Raw genomic sequence first — 20,468 nt, 5'->3', positions numbered from 1 at the left:
ATGATAATACCTCTGCTGCTCCAGGATCGTTGACTGCAGTACCTCCTTCTTGGATGCAGGTCTGATATCACATGTGTTACAATATACTTCAGAATTGTTATGCTAATGTATTTTGTTCCGCAGTGAGCCTAACTGACTAGCTTTTGTTGGGCCAGATGCAGCAATGCTCCCAGTGACCCATTCTCTAGACAAACCCACCCGGTGATGCTCCAAGTAACATAACCTCACTGCATATGTTGGGGCCAAGGCGGCCATTTTCACTGGTTAGCCATGGATACTTTTCTTTAAATTGAGCCCACTGATTGTGGTCCCAACACTCTGGCAAGCTGGTATCCCTTTCAAAACTGGCACCCGTATCCCGGATCTTTGTTGAAGAGTCTTTCAGTGGAGAAGGTTGAATCGATCCTTGGCTTGACATCATACTCTCCGAATCTTGTGCAGGTACATCTTTCAAGCACGCACTGAGCTGTACAAGGCTACTTTCAGAATCAAACCGTGTTCTCTTGTTGGCATTTGCAGAGAAATTCACGATGCTGGATTTGTGTTTGCTTATTTCTGTAGAAAGGATTGGGTCAGCTATATTTTTTGCATTTGTCACTCTCATATTCACTGATGGTTGGTGAGGAGTAAAAACTGCAAAATTGCTCGGCAAAGAGAGGACCTTTTAAGGACAACACACTGGTCAACAGAGTGTTAGTATTGGATTCATTTGGGCGCGATACACTGCCCTTCGGTGCTCCGAAATAGATATATCCTTGGATTTATCAAGATTCTTGGAAATAAACCCATACCATGGGTTTGGATGTTATTTAATCTGGGTTCTCGATTATTCTTTTGGAAAGGAAACAAATACATTCCCTTAAATTGGAATTTTTCTCACTCCAACATAGAGTGAATGTTAGAAGCAGACCTAAATACGTAATCTGTGACTGACGGGACTCAATTACATAAATATTGGGAATATCCTCTCCTTCCATTCTAATTGGGTGCAACAAGAAAATCTGTGGACTTTAGTCACTAGAAGGAACATAACTATCAGCCTTGAAAAAGCCCTGTGGGCGAAACGCGCGTCGGCTGTTCTCTTCCTGTGATATATGAAAATAAACGGAGACCTGTTTGGACCATTCTATCATTACCTCCTGATACTTTAATTTTTCTTGGACTGAATTACATAGGGCACTGAGATTACTAAGACTGTGTTAAGTAATACTCATACTACTGATATTAGAAATAATGAGAAGGGTGTGCTGAGGTATCCTATTTTTGTATGTATGACCCAAGTTCTTTTTGATCCTGGGATGAAACGACACCTTGGTGGGTAGGTGTCATATACCTTCAGCACCCTCGCCGCAGTTGCAAGTGCTTAACGACCTAATGTCACGTTTATACTTGGCGTAACAATCTAAGATGTGCGGCTCAATGTAAGCAAACCCATTTAATAGTGTTGACACTGGTCAACAGAGTCTAGTTTAAAAAAGTTTTATTTTATGCCGGTATCAGATTTTACCTGTGTGGCAATTAGTAAGCTTTGAACAATCGCATATACAGTCCTGCCAAGAAATGTAAAATTCCCTAGCTATTAGAAAAGAAAGTTACGATTTACTAGGAACACAGAGGTGAGGAATATTCTACCTGACTTAAATAAAAGTTCATCTTTTTATTGCCGCCTCCGTGGGTGATGTAACACCAGATTGTCCAAATGTATTTTATTAATGATGCATGATTTGAGTCTTAAAGCTTGTTCTCAGCTTTGGAGCAGAAACCGTCCCAAATGTACACAATGACATATGATCAGAGTGCACGCAAGGGATGATGCATCAGATAAATAAACAACAGCTATGGCTTCTGAATGCATGAGATGAAGGTATGCAGCACGATGGACAGAAGTGTGTAGGGGACGTGAAAGAAAGGGGTATGCAGATGAGAGAGCGAAGAGGCAGACAGAGAAGAGATGGAGAGAGAAGAGAAAAGTAAAGGGAGGATGGATATGAAATGGGTTTGCAGCTTGAAACTGTGGAAAAGTGAGGGTTGTAAAGGAGAAAGCAAGAGATAACTTGAGGATGGGGAGTTAGGCAACGAGGGACGGTGCAGGGAGACAGGAGGATGCTGAGATGGGTATAAGGACGAGGGACAGCGAGGACAGGAGTGTGCCATTAAGTTCTTTTAATGTAGCAGCAGGTAGCGTGGCTCTCTGCACCCATGTGCCAGCGACCGCATGCGCCCCAGTGCTTGAACATCACGCCGGTGTCAGCGGCTGTGTGTGCCCCAGTGTTGCAACTCAGGCAGGTTCCAAGGAGCAGGTGGGATATTTCCGCCAGAGCTGGACGGGTGCCTCCGCCTGGCACCGAGAGGCTTGGCTATATGTAAGTGCAAGCTCCTGCCCACTTGTGCCTCCCAGGGAGCTTTACTTCCCTTCAAATTCTCAAGTATCTTTGAACCCTCTTTCCACCTTCGAGTAATCCCACCCATCTCTGAATGAGTGCAAACCAGAACTACCCTCCCCCATCCCCGGAAATGAGACATTTGCGTAAACAAACACTCTACATGCAAGGACAGTCTTTCCTGGGTCACCACTGAAGGTAAATCCGGTGTTCATTTAATCTGAATAGCGCCATGAATTTACAATACAAAAATATTGAATAATTGGCAGCCAGATTAGACCATCTATAAAACAAGGGGCACCATATATAAAACAAGTTATGGCATTTACAATGGGAAGAATAGGGACGTCGGGAGCCCCCTCCTGCAAAGAAACATGCTTTCAAGCTAACATGAAGTGACCCTTCGCAAAGTGAACCATCACACCACACAAGAAGTGGCCTGCTGTGGTGGAAGAGGTTCTCTCACACAGAAGCAGATCCCTAAAAAGTGAGATGAGAACATCCTAGAGCAAATGAGCTCCAATGCGGAAGGATGCCCCTTGGTATGAGGAAGATGGTGAGATTTAACAAACAGGAAGTGATGCTCGGAAACAAACACCAATAGTTCATCAAATAGTAAATAATGTCCTGCAACACAGACTGTCTTTATCTCTTCAAACAAAGCAGGCCAACGTTCTCCAACGCAGGGAGAAATTTACATTAATAGGAAGATGGGCTTCTCCCAAAAGATGCCTTTCCATTGAAAAGGAAGTCACTTCCAACAAAGGAATCATGTCTCATTAACAGGCAAGGACACTGCCTCAAGTTGCAGGAAATGACACTGAAAAACAGCAAGTGACTTCAAGAGCCAAGTCTTTCATTTTACTGATACATCCGCGTATATATAGGCGCACCTATCAGAAGGTAGAAAATACTCTTCACTGAATTCACAAAGTCCTTTTTTAAGTGTCTCCAGCTAGTCTCAGGTCCTTTTGTGCTTCGGTTTTTTCCCCTGACCGCTCCTCTTTCCGTGGCCACCCTTCTTCCCTTGGCTGGTCCTCTTCTGGGCTCTCATGTCTTTCTTCATCCGACCGTCCACCACCTTAAAGTGACCCTTAACCCCAGATGGGCGTCGTACCTTTGGGCCTACACCCTTTTTGGCCACAAGATAGGTGACTTCCCGCTTCTCCTTCCCAAGACCAGCCTTCTTGTAGACGCTACAGGAGGGAACAGAGAAAAGATGAGACATAGCCAAAGATACCAGGCAGGTTCAAATTCTACTCAAACGCAGCACATTCTCTTAAGCAGCTCTTTGCACACACTAGCCATTGTCAAAATGGGGGCTACCAAATGTAATGCTGGGGAACACTGACACAAATGAGCATATTTTGAGTTACTAACCATAATAAGAAAATGTTACTTGCCTGTAACAATGCGTGAGCAGATTGTGGCCATTCGTGGTTGAGACACTGTGCATCACCCAAACCGTTCCTGGCTGGGTGCCGAAAACAGGTTTATATGTTTAAATTAGTTTTGGTCGGTGACCACAGATGGTCAGTAAGAATTATGACAACACTGACTCCAATCCTAGAAACGCATCATATGGTAGATGGCATCTTCACATAGTGTTTCTGCTCTTGGGTTATGAAGCATCCTAGTCATCAGGGACATCAACTGGGAGGAGATTTGTTTCCATCTTTCACTGAAGAACTATCACTTCCCAAAGCAAAGGACATGCATTCCGAGTAAATAACAGGGCTTGAGAGTATCAAGCCTAAAAATGTTCTTCAAAGTCATGCGCTTATTGTTAGAAGGTGGTTCTGACCATCTTAAACGCGCAGATTTTTCGCTTTTTGAGCACCTAATTGTTGAGCTTTTACTGTGGGAGAGCCTCATAAGTTGGGACTCACCCACAGGGAACTCATGATGAAGATGAGACTACATGTGGATTTTACCGGTGTCCCCCTGGTGACAGTAAGCCACAGCGCTGCAGCCGGAGTAAGGGACACTGGGCTGGTTACATGCAGGCATGTGTGTACATGCGTCTGCACACGTGTAGGGCCTGCACAGGGGAGATTCCTGGCGAGCGCACCCAGGAGCAGGTACAGATATAATGGTCGAGCACAGAACAGCGTGACCAGGTAAGTAATGCAAATGCTACTTACCAGTATGCATCTGTTCTTGGCATGTAGGGCTGCTGACATTCATATCTGTGCATAGATCGCCACCTAGTGTTGGGTCCGGATGATTGCACATTGTTGTCCTGGAAGAGTCTTCGAAGTATCACGAGATAGGTGGCTCCTCCCCTGGACTACAGTGCGCATGGGCATCGCCTCCATCCCCAGATTGTTTTTAGCCATTGGCAGAGATGGAGTGAAGAATGTGAGTGATGGCCATGCTATGAGCATATGTGTATATATGAATGAACACTGCAGCTGCTACAGGCGCCGGGGAGGAGGGTGGGCGATATGAATGTCAGCAGCCCTACATGCCAAGAACAGATGCATACTGGTAAGTAGCATTTGCAGTTCGAGGCATGTGGGCTGCTGAATTCATATCTGTGCATAGAATACATAGCAGTCCCTCCATTATCGGCGGTCGCCCGTGCCAGCTGCAGCAGTTTGAAAAAGCGTTTTTAGAACAGCCTGACCAACAGCTGCCTGCTGTTTGGAATGCACGTCTACACAGTAGTGTTTAGTGAAAGTATGTGTGGTAGACCATGTGGCTGCTCTACAGATATCTTCTAAGGGAATGTTACCTAGGAAAGCCATAGAGGCCCCTAACTTCCTGGTGGAGTGGGCCCTCGGTGGGATAGTGAGAGTGCGCTTAGCTTTAGCGTAACAGATCTGAATGCACTTTACTATCCATCTAGCAATTCCCGCTTTGGAGATAGCGTTTCCCTTGTGGTGTGTGGCAAAAGCAACAAAAAGTTGTTTGGTTTTGCGGAAATCTTTCGTCCTGTCTACATAGTACATTAAAGCCCGTTTCACATCAAGGGTATGGAGCATGCGCTCCGCCAGCGTCTCTGGGTTTTGGAAAAACACCGGCAATTCAATTGTTTGATTCATGTGGAATTGTGATACCACTTTGGGTAGGAATTTAGGGTTAGTGCGGAGCACCACCCTGTTAGCATGTACTTGGAAGAAAGGTTCTTGGATGGTGAGCGCCTGCAGCTCGCTAACCCTCCGTAGCGATGTAATTGCTACTAAGAACGCAACCTTCCAAGTCAGAAACTGAAGCTCACAAGAGTGCAGTGGCTCAAAGGGAGGACCCATCAGCCTCGTAAGAACCACATTGAGGTTCCATTCTGGAGCTGGTGGGGTCCTTGGTGGAATGACCCTTTTGAGTCCTTCCAGAAAGGCCTTGATAGCAGGGACCTTAAAGAGTGACAGGTGCTGCCTATTCTGGAGGTATGCTGCCATAGCAGACAGGTGAATGCGGATGGAAGAGTACGCTAGATTGCATCGATACAGGTGAAAAAGGTAACAGATGATGTTTTGAATGGAAGCCTCTAGCGGGTCAATATCGTGGTTAGCACAGTAGATGACAAACCTCTTCCATTTAGCCGCATAACAAGCTCTAGTAGTGGGCTTCCTTGCCTCCCGAATGATGTCCATGCAATCGGGAGGAAGATTGAGGTAGCCAAACTCTAGGACTTCAGGAGCCAGATCGCCAGGTTGAGCTGTTGCGGATCTGGGTGCTGAATGTCGCCATGGCTCTGCGTCAGAAGGCTGGGAGTGAGATGAAGCCTTTGATGCGGTACCACGGAGAGTTCGAGAAACGTGGTGTACCATGGTTGGCGAGCCCACGTTGGAGCAACCAGGATGAGAGTCATCGAGTGCTGCCTGAGCTTGCGTGCCACCAGCGGTATCAGAGGTGCTGGGGGAAAAGCGTACGCAAATCTGCCTGACCAGTTCATCCACATCGCATTGCCCTGTGATTGCGGGTGTGGGAACCTGGCGGCGAAGCTTTGGCATTTTGCGTTCTCCTTTGTGGCGAATAGGTCTATCTCTGGATGACCCCACCTTTGGAAGTACGGTTGGAGTACTGATGGATGTATCTCCCACTCGTGCATCTGATGGCTGTGCCTGCTGAGCAGGTCCGCCATTTGATTGTCTTTGCCCGGGAGATGCTCTGCCATGAGGAAGATGTTCCTCTGAATGGCCCACTTCCACATGCTCTGAGCCAGATGAGACAGCTGTGGAGAGTGTGTGCCTCCCTGTTTCAGAATGTAGTACATGGCTGTCATGTTGTCCGTCCGGATCAACACGACTTTGTTGCACAGATGTACTTTGAACGCCTTTAAGGCCATGAAGATTGCCATCAGTTCCAACACATTGATGTGCATCTTCCGTTGCTGTAGCGTCCATAGTCCTTGCACAGTGTAATGGAGTACATGCGCTCCCCATCCCTGGAGAGAGGCGTCCGTTGTCAGGATAATCTGTGGGACAGGCTCTTGGAATGGTCGGCCCTTGCAAAGGTTTAGTGGATTCCACCAATGCAGAGAGTTGTACGCCCGACCGCTCACCAACACTAGGTCTGTCAGTTGCCCATGAGCCTGAGTCCACTGACGTGCCAGGCACTCCTGAAGCGGACGCATATGTAGTCTCGCGTGCGGGACAATGGAGATGCAGGAGGCCATCATGCCTATCAACTGCATGAACACCCTCGCTGGAAGCGAGTGTTGGGGTCTGAATCGTTGGATCAGCGCCTGGATACTGGCGATTCTCACTGAATTTGGCTGCGCAGTGGCTGCCAGAGTGTCGATTGTCGCGCCCAGATACTGTCGCACGTGGGCGGGCTGGAGATGGGACTTTGGGTAGTTCAGAGAGAATCCCAGATCGTGCAGGAGATGAATGGTGCGTGACACGTGGTCGACGCACTGCTGTTCTGTCCTTGCTTGAATGAGCCAGTCGTCCAGGTAGGGAAAGACGTGGACGTGCTGGCGACGGAGATGCGCCGCCACGGTCGCCAGGCATTTTGTAAATACCCTTGGTGCTGTGGTGACCCCGAACGGCAGAACCTTGAACTGGTAATGCTGGTTTAAGATTGTGAATCTGAGATACTTCCTGTGTGAAGGATGCAGGGGGATATGAAAATATGCATCCTTCAGATCCAGTGTAGCCAGGAAGTCCCCCTGTTGAAGCAGGGGAAGCACCTGCTGCAACGTGAGCATATGGAAGTGCTCCGAGAGGATGTACCAGTTCAGGGGCCTGAGGTCCAGGATCGGTCTGAGGGACCCGTCCTTTTTGGGGATGAGAAAATAGAGGGAGTAAACCCCTGTTCCCTGTTCTTGCAATAGAACGAGCTCTATCGCCCCTTTTTGCAGCATGAGTAAAGCTTCTTGCTGCAACAAGGTCAAGTGCTCGCTGGACATAGGACGGTTTTTTGGCGGTATGTCCGGTGGAATGGACGTAAGCTCTAGACAGTACCCGTACTGGATAAGAGACCTCACCCACCTGTCTGTGGTGATGGACTCCCACGCCGGCAGGAACTGCTGGAGTCTCCCCCCGACTGGTGTTGTGTGGTCGGGGGGCAGTGACAAGACGTCACTGCTTGTTGGTGGTGGTGGACCTGGAGCCATTGTTTCCACGTCCCCTGCCCTTGACATTATTGCCTCTGTAACCACCTCTGCCCTTGTTGTTAAACGAGGCTTGGGTGTTACCCTTGTAATATTGTGTGGATTGGGATGCCTGTCCTCTTGAGGTGCCTTTTGAATTTGAGCGGCGAAAGGAGCCACCCCGAAACTGCTGACTTTGTAAAGCCCCCATTGACTTGGCAGTTTCCTGGTCTTTTTTCATTTTTTCCAGGGAGGCATCCACTTCAGGGCCAAACAGATGGTCAGGATTGACTGTTTGGTTTAGTATAGTAGTCTGGATGTCGGGTTTGAACCCCGAAATCCTAAGCCAGGCATGGCGTCTAAGCAACACGCTTGTATTGATAGCCCTGGAGGCCGTGTCTGCCACATCCAGTGCACATTTGATGGATGCGTTAGTAATGAGTTTACCCTCCTGAATAAGCATCTCCCCTGCCTCCTTGTATTGGTCAGGTAGGTGTTGTAGGATGGCCTCAAGTGTGTCATAATGTGCCCTATCATAACGTGCGAGCAGGGCTTGGGTGTTAGAAATCTTCCAGATGTTAGCTGCCTGTGCAGCGATCCTTTTGCCTGAGGCTTCAAAGATTTTCGACTCTTTATCTGGGGGAGGAGCGTCACCAGTTGTTTGAGAGTTTGCCCTCTTCCGAGCGTTGGAAACGACCAAGGAGTCCAATGGCAAGTGTCCCTTGATATACGTTGGATCTGTGGGTGCTGCCCGATATTTCCTGTCGATCCGAGGGTTGACCACACGCGCCCGTGTGGGTTCCCTGAAGACATCTGCGGCATGCTTGAGCACCCCCTTAAGCATCGGCAGCGTTTTGACCGACTTTTCAGCCACCGAGAAGGTGTCGAACAAGAAGTCCACATCCACGGGGTCGGAGTGTAGTTCGACGTCGTGGTTGGCCGCAGCTCTCTCTATCAGTGCATTGAAGGCCGCCGAGTCTTCTGTAGGGGACGTCTTGGCGGCGAAAAGCTGAGTGTCCTGACCCGACTGCGGGTCCTCGTTGTCGGCCCCGGTGGTCCAGGGCACAGGCTCCTCCTCCGGATCCGAGTACGCCGGATAGGTGTACTCGGCATCCTCCTCGTCGGCATCGACTGCGACTGAATGCGCCGGCGAGTGCCCCAGGGCCTGGGGGGACACAGGTTCCACCATAGCCGAAGATCCCGCAGAGTCCTTTTTGTTTTTAAGAGGGATCTTAAAGGGTTCCAACGCCGGCTCCGTCGTGATCTTCCTCTTGAGGAGCGACAGTTTTCCGGTGTTGGCGTCGATGAACACCGCACGACGTTCCTCGACCGCAAGTGACTGGAGTCGAGGCTTTGGCACCGCTGAGGCAGCTTTGGGTGTCAATGGTTCCTTAGCGGGTCCGCCCGGCTTCGGCGCGAAGGCCTTCGGCGCCGACTTGGGCGGGAGAGTGAAACGGATAGGCTTGTGGCCCGCGGTAGTCTGAGGCGCCACAGTGTCCTGAGCGGGAACCACCCCGGCTTTTCGAATCCGCTGCAAGGATTCCGCCACCTTCTTTGTGAAGGCTGGAGAGGGCTGGACTGGCTCGAGCGAATCCTCATCCTCGAGATCCACAACGACAGAGGGCACATTCTTCGGTGCCGGCGGCCCATGCCCATCGGCGTCGTCGCCCTGACGTTTCTTCGGAGCCGTCTTCGGGTCCACGACCCCTTTCGGCGCCGATGCAGCCGCATCTGAGATCTTCGCCTTCGGCGCCGACCCGGATGCTTTCGGGTCGGCCATTTTGGCGCGACGCTTCTGGTCGGCCATTTTGGATGCCTTTGTATTTGACGCCTCCAGAACCTTCATCACCTGCGCCACTTTCGGTTTCGGTTTCGGATCCGATGGCGCGTGACCAGTTGGCTTCACTTTCGGTTTTATCAACTGAAGTGATGGTTCCGAAATGTCCGTGACCGGGCCCGGAGGCGGGGACGTAGGACTTATAGTGAGATCTTGGGTAAGGCCCGAAGGCGATCCCTCGACCTGGGCCGTTTGAAGGGGTATAACCCCTGAGTCTGGTTGGGGATGCTCCTCCTCTGAGCTATCCCCCATCGTGGCACAAGCCTGATCGTCGTCCCCTACCTCGTCGGAGACTTCGTCAAAGTCCTCCTCACCCGCGTCGTAGGTCTCCTCATCGTACACGGGACCGGAGTCCGAGTCTTGCGCGTCGTCTTCTACCTCGACAGATTCCTGGAAAATGTCTTCTGGAGGGGGCGCCGCAGCCGATAGTTGAGCCTGGAGTCGATTGGCCCGGCGAATTTTCAATGTCTTCTTGCTCCGGAACTTCGAACACGCCATGCAGGTGTCCTCGCGGTGATCCGGCGACAAGCAGGTATTGCACACAGGGTGCACGTCGAGGTGCGAATATTTTGAGTGGCACAGCGGACACTTTTTAAATGGAGTCCGCTCCATGGCTAGAGGTGTAGTGTAGGCCCGTCCGCGCCGAAGGCACGTGGAAGGGCAGCAAGAAATCGGAGCTGAGAGTCAGAAAGAAAACCCGCACGCAACTATACCGACGCCCAGCCTAAAGACCTTTTGGTCTCGAGTAGAAATAGAACAACTATCGGTTCCGACAGAGGGAACCGAAACACATCCGAACCCAATGGCGGAAAAAAACAATCTGGGGATGGAGGCGATGCCCATGCGCACTGTAGTCCAGGGGAGGAGCCACCTATCTCGTGATACTTCGAAGACTCTTCCAGGACAACAATGTGCAATCATCCGGACCCAACACTAGGTGGCGATCTATGCACAGATATGAATTCAGCAGCCCACATGCCTCGAACTACAAGTTTCTTTCTAGGCGGCAAGCTTGAACATTGTGTGGTCCAAGATCCTGGAAAAGGCTCTTACCTGACCAAAAAGCTAAAACCAAAGTCATACAAACTTGTACCATCAGTTTGGTCGAGACGCAAGCTTCCTGCACCTGTGCCGAGCCCCAGGTGATGCGGGGGCAGAACAGACGCTGCAATTTACGCAGCAGCAGCGGAGCGGCCCAACATAGTTGACGACAACAGGAGGTGAGCAAGGCACCGGGGCTCACCATAATTAGCCAGTCGGGACATAGCTGGGGTTCCCCTCATAAGCAGATCTTGTCCTGAGGCGTAGTGATGCGGAGATATTAATGGTAGGGCTAGGCCAGGCCTTTGCCTGATTAACATGGCACCCAGGAAGAGCTTGCAGCACCACTGTAGGAGACTGCAGCCTGCAAGGGTCTGACGAGGGGAAGGTTTTTCTGCATTATTCCTCTTCAGCCTATCCCCCATCAAACGGGTTTGACTGCTAGAAAGATGGAGGACTCCGCAATCTCAGGCCTGCCTACCCTAACTGCATGAACTTGAGAGGGCCTGAACAAGAGGCCCTAGGGACCCCTGAGAATGCAAAGGATGAAGAAAAAAGCAGGCCGGCCGAATGGAACACCAGGGATAGAATCTCTTGCCGGAACCCAAGACGCCCGCCACACTGGTCCTTTACCACGATGAGTTACAACTCTCACATTGGTGAGATGATCCACAGGTTTACTCCGAATGGAACACCAGGGGCACCACTTGTTTGCTGACTCTTGCACTGTACCCGCCATTTATGGCTTTCGGTCCCAAGATGCTGCCTGTACCTGCCGGACTCTAAAATGGTGGCCACAATTTCCCTATCCGTATCTCGCCTGCACTTACCCCGAGATGGAGGACGAGGCAGGCGGCGCCTCCCAGTAACACCGGGACTGATGCCTTCTATGGAACTATGACGATGCCCTACGGGCTGAAACTTTAACTGTTTGTACTTATCGCGGAGCCCGAGTACCCTTGGCCGCTGACCGGTGGACATGTGCTATGCAGCAATAGAAAAGTCTGGCTCTGGGTCAACCCTCGGCTGTCACCTACCCAGCCGGACATCAGACATTGTTTGTCAAGGTTCTTCACAGTTTTATCTGTCTCTCTCCTTGACTGCTTTGTTCCCCCTTGAGTACTTTCCCTCTTCAGTTCTACCTGACTGTCTGCTTTCTTCTCCACGGTGTACCTTTCCCCCTCTACCTTCCATTCCACATATGACGTCTGTCTTGGATATGCTACGCACTAATAATCTTATATTATTGTGTAAGCTCACTTTTTTTCTCCTAAGCATATACTGGTAACCACCACTGTAACTGATGTAACTATGTAACAATGTTCTGAAACAATGTCCTTTCTCATGTAAAGTGCTCCGATACCTCCGGGTCTAGCCAGCGCTTTATAAAACTTTTCCAATAAAAAATAAAAATCCTTCTGTAGGATCCTCTACCTGCAGATTCCTCAACTTCTGCACATCCCCAGGAGTCATGGTGGATCCGAAAACTTTGCAATAGTTCTCCCGCGCCAGGAGGTGGTGCTGGCTCCATCTCAGCACCAGACAACACAGGAGTGATATCAGTGCAGTTTAATAGCACCACCTAGCACCCCAACACCAGTTCCGCGTCCATTTTTCCCTGAGCCCTTGTAGACAAAAAAGGAGGGCAGCATCATATTGATGTGGATGTGCAGTGCAACTGAGCCAAGTTGGAACATTATTAATTCTCAGAACCATACGACACATTCTTTTCGCACCAGAGCACCCTTGAATAGTGTAAGTCACTGCACCACAAACCTCTGCCACGGAACACCCCAGGATACTGCAGGTCAGTGCACCACGGAACACCCCTGGATACTGCAGGTCAGTGCACCATGGAACACCCCTGGATACTGCAGGTCACTGCACCACGGAACACCCCTGGATACTGCAGGTCAGTGCACCACGGAACACCCCTGGATACTGCAGGTCACTGCACCACGGAACACCCCTGGATACTGCAGGTCAGTGCACCACGGAACACCCCTGGATACTGCAGGTCACTGCACCATGGAACACCCCTGGATACTGCAGGTCACTGCACCACGGAACACCCCTGGATACTGCAGGTCACTGCACCACGGAACACATCTGGATACTGCAGGTCACTGCACCATGAAACACCCCTGGCTAGTAAAAATGTTGAGGGTTTGCTCTAGGATGAGCACAGATCCGTTCTGTTAACCATCAAGAGCCTTCTTAAAAAACAAACTTTAATACAGGGCACGATGTTACCGGACACGGTCCTCTGCTGCCAGATCTCTACTCTCATCCGGTTGATGCAGTTACTGACTGCCCTACCGGAGCCAGGATGATTACATTTTTACTCCTTCGTATGATGAGAAGGGTAAAAGGTGGGTAGAATAACAGACTGCCCCATATGGAACGGGGATAATACTTGGATAGCAAAGCTGCTTTACTGCAATTGTATTTATATAGCGCTCACTACCCCATACGAGGCGTTGAAGCACAGTTCGGCGAGTAGCCCGTGTGAGAAGTTGGCCCGATATGCAACGTTCGCTATTCTAGCGACCGCTATGTATCGTTCCAACGTCCCTTATGGTGTTTGGTTGTAAGTCAACCTATAGACCAGCTATCCTAGTAGCGTGGATACGAGCAGTCTAAGGCTAAAGACTCGAGAGGGCGCGTTAAGCCAGCTGTTTACCACACATGTACCCCTTGAACACCCAGTGAAAGGACACCACACAAGTGTTATGAAAATAAACAGTATTTATTAAGAATCACAACAGCCCTGTACTCTTTATGAGGACAGGGTACTAAGCACAAACCAAATCTCTTTAGCAAATACTTCAAGTGCACAATAAAAAAAAACAAGTGTCCGAGGACACGGAAAGGTTAAGGTCTCGGGCGGACCCGATAAGGCAAGTCGGAAGCGAGGGACTCGGGACCCTAGAGTAAGGAGGCTATGCAGGCACCGAAATGCCGAGTTACCTAGCCACGAGGGCTGCGGCTGCACAAGTCTTACAGGCGTCGGGGTCTTCGCTGACGAGCCAGGAGCCGGAAGAAAGGAGTTGCTGGCCGGCGACCAGTGCTGAATAGTTCGTAGAGATCCAAGCCTGGATCGGAGATTGATGAAACCTGAAAGCAGAGGGGACCAAGTTCGTACTACTAGCCAGTAGTCAGAGGGTACCAGGAAGGCACCGGTTGGCCGTCACCTCGACCAGGTGAGTGGGCGACGCTAGGCTTTGCAGTCTCACGGACCAGGAGGCGTTGTCGGCGACCACGGTGGAGGTGCGAGCTGTCCCACGAAGGATGATGCTGTCGGCGTCGCTGGGCCCAGGATGGGGCAACAAGCCTTGGCAGATCTCAGGGCCACGTGGTGGGCCTAAGATGGCGTCTTGAGTGGACCAGGAGGGTCCGGGGTGCTTCTCGCAAAGATGGAAGCAAGGGCCAGTCTGGAGCAACCGGACCAGCAGTGATGATTCTCGGATGTCGTCACAGAAGGGCACAAGCCAGCGGCTAGTGACCAGACAACAGGCTGAGCAGCGAGCAGAAGGGCCCCACGCAGATCGTGGAGATGCTGGGAGACTGCACTTCGGTGCTGGAGCGGCTCAGGGTCAGGGCTTCTCGGACCCCAGAGCACTCACCAGAGAGTTACCTCGATGGTCGTGCTGGTTTTTAAGAGCGTGCAGGTTCTGATGATGGCCGGTCCCTCGAGGTCTCGTCGCACCCACAGATCACAGCTGAGCTGATGACGTGGGTAGAGGTCAGAGGTGCCAGGGAAGCCGGTTCTCGTCGAGCTGGGCCGTCGGATTCCTTGAGGAAGGACTTACAGCAAACCGCAGAGTTCTTAGTTGGTGCCCGCTGATGCAGGGTGACTACTCCTTAGTCACAAGGGAGAAATCTTGAGAAGAGTCTTGAATGTCCTTTCGTAGAAAGTAGTTCTTGAATCAAAGATGATCTAATTTGGAAGGGTCCCCGCTCCGGTCTTTATTCTAAAGAAAGGGGTGGGTACATGACTAGGTCCTGCCCTAAGGGTGGGACCAGGAAGGGGGGTAGTTACACCCCTCTCCCCTGCCGGGCTTTCCCCAGGCCAGGGCTGTCGCCCCTGGAACTGGTTCTAACCGGCAGATGCGCAGTGAGCACCGGGGTGCCACTCCGCAGTCACCTTCTCGCCAAAGCCCTACCTACCCAGAATACACAAACCCTGTCTGGGACGGTGCGAACACCGCCCTCGACAGGAAACCCTTTGTCCAAGTGCTCCTCGCTGGAAGGACTCCCAGCAGCAGGAGGTCAGACTCGTGTCTGTGGTGGCAGCATCCATTTTGTGGAGCTGAGGCTTCAGTTAACTTTAACCGGGGTTCACAGTTACGTACATGTCGTGTCCCTCTAGAAGGGTGGGATGCTAACCTCATCGCCAGAATTGGTGAGAGGGGAGCACCCCGATTCGTATGACACCTTACTCGACATGCCTTGATAGCGCGACACCGGAGTTACCGATATGGGACGCGTTATCATGGAACAGCTATTGGGTCTTGATTCCGCAAGCTGCAACCGGGCTCGGCTCGGGCCTGAACCTAGCTCACACGAGCCCACGCACTCTGCCTTCAGGATTGTTAAGGCCTGCCATAGGAGTGACTGATAGGAACTCGGGTGTCCATTGTATGGTTAGATATAGAGCTACTATACCTAAAGCAAAGTGTGATTACACGACTTCGCCCCAGCTGTCATGCAGCCAGTTGTGTCAAATTTAGGAGGCCAGCCAGGGGTGGCATAATACATGCTGCAGCCCCTGGCGGCCCTGGGTACACCTATGCCCTGCGTTACGGGGTCTGATAAGGTGGCCCAGTACCAATTGGTAAATGCACCTAGGGTACATATCGTAATTTAGAAAGAGAACAGCCAGGCTGTGGGTCTGATTAGCAGGCCCACAGCCAGAGAAAGTCGTAAACCAGTGAAACAAAAGCAAAAAATCTGGGTGATCATAGGATTGCAGACCCTACTCTCCTACATGACCCCCCCCCCAAACGTCGGAACAATAAGCTAACCTTGACCAGGTGAGTCTTCTTGTTCTAAGTGGAAATATCTGGAGAGCCCATCGGCATTGCCATGATCAGTACCAGGTCTATGTTCCACTGTAAAGTCCATCCCCTGTAGGGAAATGGACCACCTAAGCAGTTTGGGGTTTTCACCCTTCATCTGATTTAGCCACAAGAGGGGCTTATGGTCGGTCTGAATCTTGAAGTGAGTGCCAAACAAGTATGGCCTCAGCTTCTTCAGGGCCCAAACCACAGCAAAGGCCTCCCTCTCAATAGCTGACCAATTCTTCTCTCTAGGGGTCAGCCTTCTGCTTATAAAAGCAATGGGCTGGTCTTGACCATCGAAATTCAGTTGAGAAAGATCAGCTCCCACACCCAACTCAGAAGCATCTGTTTGGACAATGAATGGCTTGGAGTAGTCCGGACTCTTGAGGATAGGCGCTGTGCACATGGCCTGCTTTAGGTCATCGAATGCTTTTTGACAGCTCGCTGTCCACTGAACCTTTTTTGGCATTTTCTTGCTTGTCAGTTCGTTTAATGGTGTCACGATGGAACCATAGTTCCTGACAAACTTCCGGTAGTATCCAGTCAGGCCCAAGAAAGCTCGAACCTGAGTCTGGGTGGTTGGAGGAGCCCAGTCCCTGATTGACTGTATCTTGCTCTCCAGTGGCTGAACCTGGCCTCCACCTACAAGGTGGCCCAGGTATACAACCTGTGTCTGCCCTATCTGGCACTTGGTGGCCTTGATAGTGAGGCCTGCGGCTTGCAGAGCCTCTAACGCTTTCCGCAGGTGGACCAGGTGATCCTCCCAGGTGGAGCTAAAGACAGCGATATCGTCAAGATACGCCGCGCAGAAGTCATCCAGCCCAGTAAGGACTTGATTCACCAACCTTTGGAAGGTGGCAGGTGCATTTTTCAGACCAAAGGGCATTACCACGAACTGATAATGTCCACCAGGGGTTGAAAATGCGGTTTTAGGCTTGGCGTCCTCAGCTAACCTGATTTGCCAATACCCAGCTGTCAGGTCAAACGTACTTAAGTAGTTGGCCGAAGCCAATCTATCGATAAGCTCGTCTGCCCTTGGTATTGGGTGGGCGTCAGTCTTAGTGACTGCATTGAGACCCCTGTAGTCTACGCAAAACCTCATCTCTCTCTTACCACCCTGGGTGTGAGGTTTCGGCACTAGAACTACGGGACTAGCCCAAGGGCTATCCGAGGGTTCAATGACTCCCAGCTCCAACATTTTCTGCACTTCACTCTTGATGCAGTCTCTAACGTGATCAGGCTGCCGGTAGATTTTACTCTTAACGGGCAAGCTGTCGCCAGTGTCAACCTCATGGGTACACCAATCGGTCTGGCTGGGTGTTAGAGAAAACATATGTCTGAAAGACTGAAGAACCTGTTTACAGTCTCTCTGTTGATGTTCGGAGAGGCTGCCACAAAAGACAACACCATCTACCGATCCATCGTCAGGATTCTGAGTGAGCAGGTCGGGGAGAGGGTCACTCTCCTCCTCCTGTCCCTCATCTAGGGCCATGAGCAAACTCATGTCCTTCCTGTCGACATATGCTTTTAGCCTGTTGACATGAAGCACCCTGTGGGGGCTCCGGGGAGTTCCCAGGTCGACCAGGTAGGTGACCTCTCCCTTTTTCTCCAGGATGGTGTAGGGCCCGGACCATTTGTCCTTGAGTGCTGCTGGGGCCACTGGCTCCAACACCCACACCTTCTGTCCGGGCTGGTAAACAGTCAAGACAGCCTTTTGGTCATGCCAAGCTTTTTGGAGTTCTTGGCTGGCCTTAAGGTTTTCAGATGCTCTTTCCATGTATTCAGCCATCCGCGAGCGGAGGCCGAGCACATAGTCCACTATGTTGGCTGCAGGCTTTTTGAGAGGTCTCTCCCATCCTTCCTTCACCAAACACAGGGGTCCCCTTACAGGATGCCCGTACAAAAGTTCAAAAGGGCTGTAGCCAACCCCCTTCTGCGGGACTTCTCTGTAGGCGAACAAGAGACAGGGGATCAGGACGTCCCATCTACGCCGAAGCTTTTCCGGTAGTCCATGAATCATCCCTTTTAGGGTCCTGTTGAATCTCTCAACAAGCCCATTGCATTGTGGATGATAGGGTGTAGTGAACTTGTAGTTAACACCACATTCCTTCCACATAGCAGTTAAGTAGCTCGACATAAAGTTTGCACCTCTGTCGGAGACGACCTCCTTAGGGAAGCCCACTCTGGAGAACACTCAAACTAGGGCTCTTGCCACAACAGGTGCTGTAGTGGTCCTAAGGGGAATAGCTTCAGGATACCTGGTGGCATGATCCACTACCACCAGTATAAACTTGTGCCCTGATGCTGTAGGTGGTTCCATGGGACCGACGATGTCGATCCCCACCCGTTCAAAGGGCACCCCCACCACAGGCATTGGTATAAGGGGGGCCTTTGTCGTGCCACCTGACTTACCACTGGCTTGGCAAGTGACACAGGAGCGGCAAAACTCCTTGGTATCTTCGTTCATGTGAGGCCAGTGAAAGTGTGAGACAAGCCTGTCCCACGTTTTCGTCTGGCCTAAGTGACCTGCTAAGGGAATCTCGTGGGCCAAGGTAAGTAGGAAACCACGCTGAGACAAGGGTACGACCAGCCTCCTGGTCATGCCAGGCTTGGGGTCTCTTGATTCAGTGTACAGGAGTCCATCTTCCCAGTATACCTTGTGGGTACCTGTGGCGTTCCCAGCAGCCTCAGCAGCAGCCTGCTGTCTGAGGGGTTCAAGAGAAGGGCAGTCTAACTGGTCCTTCCCCAGGTCTTCCCTTGAGGGTCCCCCCGAACCCAAGAATTCAACTTGATCAAGTTCGAATTCCCTAGGCTCAGTTTCCCTCAATTCCTGTAGGTCAGCCTCCTCTGAGACTTGATCCTCGACCTGGGGCAAGGGGGAAGGCGCAGCCTTAACCCTACTGCTCTTTTTCTTGGGAGGTGTCTGGTCCGTTGTTCCAGGATCCAGCACCTGTTCAGTGGGGCATTTCCTGACCTGTGACCTAGTCACAGCGAACACATGTGCTGGCAAACCTAACATTTCCATGTGAGTCCGGTGCTCCACTTCTGACCATTGTGACGACTCCAAATCATTGCCCAACAAACAATCCACTGGGAGGTCTGGACTAACTACAACCTTCTTTTGGCCAGTTACCCCTCCCCAGGAGAAAGCTACAATTGCCATACTGTGATTGGTAGTGACATTGCTTGCATTGGTCACCAGGAATTCTGTACCTGGCATGATCTGTCCAGGGTCCACAAAGTTAGGCGTCACCATGGTGACGCTGGCACAAGTGTCCCTATAGGCCTGAGCCATCTTTCCATTTATGAAAGGCGTCTGTCGGTATTTGCCCAAAGTATTGGGGCTTATGTCAGGGGATACGTCCGCGTCCCCTGTACTGACAAGGACAGCCTGAGTGAGTGTGCCAACTAAGTTGTCACGCCCCTCAGAACCCAGGGTTAACCCTACTAAACCCTTGGGAGGCGCACTACCACTGCTGACTGTACTAGGGGGCACAGGTGCCTTAGGGGCTGCAGTGGCAGGAGTCTGCCCTCCTCCTTTCTTGGTGCACTCACTAAACCAGTGAGATTTACTTTTACAGTACTGGCACCATCTTTTGGAGTGGCCTTCTTTCTTCTTTTGGGGAGCCTGACCCCCACCCTCTTTGGGTTGTTGGGGACCTGTCGAAGACTTCTGGTCATTTTGTTCCCCTTTAGAATCTTTACCCTTCTGGTCCGCTTTCCTCTGACCACCTTGATTCTGGCCCTGGTTCTGTTTAACTCTTGTACGAACCCACCTGTCTGCCTTCTTTCCCAATTCTTGGGGAGAGGTCAGATCCGAGTCGACAAGATGCTGATGCAACAACTGGTTCTGACAATTGTTTAAAATTTGTTCTCTCATCATCAAATTATACAATCCTTGATAATCAGTAACCTTACTGCCCAGCAACCAGCCCTCAAAATCCTTAGTGGCACAATCGACAAAATCAGACCAATCTTGAGACTGCGTTTTCTGGGTATCCCTGAACAGCACCCTGTACTGCTCAGTGGTTAGGCCGAACCCTTCAACGAGTGTATTTTTCAAGATTTGGTAATTGTTAGCATCCTCCACCCTTGTGGTGAGGAGCTTGTCTCTTCCTTTACCTTCAAAGGAGAGCCACAAGATAGCTGCCCACTGACTCTGGGGAACACCCTGCACAGTGCAGGCCCTCTCCAAAGCAGTAATCCATTTGTGGATGTCGCCCCCTTGTTTAAAGGGGGGCACTATCTTACCAAGGTGTTTCGTATCGAAACTCTTTTCCCTATTACTAGGTACATTGCTGCCACCAGTGGGGACTGCCCCACTTAACTGTTGCTCTCTAGCAAAGGCAAGCCTCTCTTTGGCCAGGGCAAGTTCTTCCCTTTCGATCCTCAGATTAGCTGCCCTTTCCTTAGCTTCGTACACTCTCCTCTGAGGGGACGTCATCCCTCTTTGAGAAGAGTTGTGAGAGCCATTGGTTTGAAGGGATCTGCCAGAGTCTCTTGACAGAGATCGGGCTCGTCCATTCCCAATGTTAAGCTGACCTGATAGTGGCCCCAGGGGTCCCCCAGTACCGCTATCATGTTTGCTTAAGTTGGACCTGCTTAGT

General features: G+C 50.9%; 1 protein-coding gene across 4 annotated transcripts in view; it reads right to left on the bottom strand.

The window, feature by feature from the left end:
- Positions 1-2,551: 2,551 nt before the first annotated feature.
- Positions 2,552-20,468, bottom strand: part of FTSJ3 (FtsJ RNA 2'-O-methyltransferase 3) — a 109,668-nt gene continuing 91,751 nt past the window's right edge. For all 4 annotated transcript variants that reach the window (XM_086953396.1, XM_086953397.1, XM_086953399.1 and 1 more), the window contains exon 22: positions 2,552-3,577. In XM_086953396.1, coding sequence (XP_086809522.1) covers positions 3,343-3,577 — 235 coding nt within the window. In that variant the 3' untranslated portion in view covers positions 2,552-3,342. The remainder of the gene's footprint in view (positions 3,578-20,468) is intronic.

Source organism: Lissotriton vulgaris, chromosome 1_2, assembly GCF_964263255.1.
Source record: "Lissotriton vulgaris chromosome 1_2, aLisVul1.2, whole genome shotgun sequence".
NCBI classification, from domain to species: domain Eukaryota; kingdom Metazoa; phylum Chordata; class Amphibia; order Caudata; family Salamandridae; genus Lissotriton; species Lissotriton vulgaris.
The sequence above is the reverse complement of the archived record's forward strand: the minus strand, read 5'-3'. Positions and strand labels throughout refer to the sequence as shown.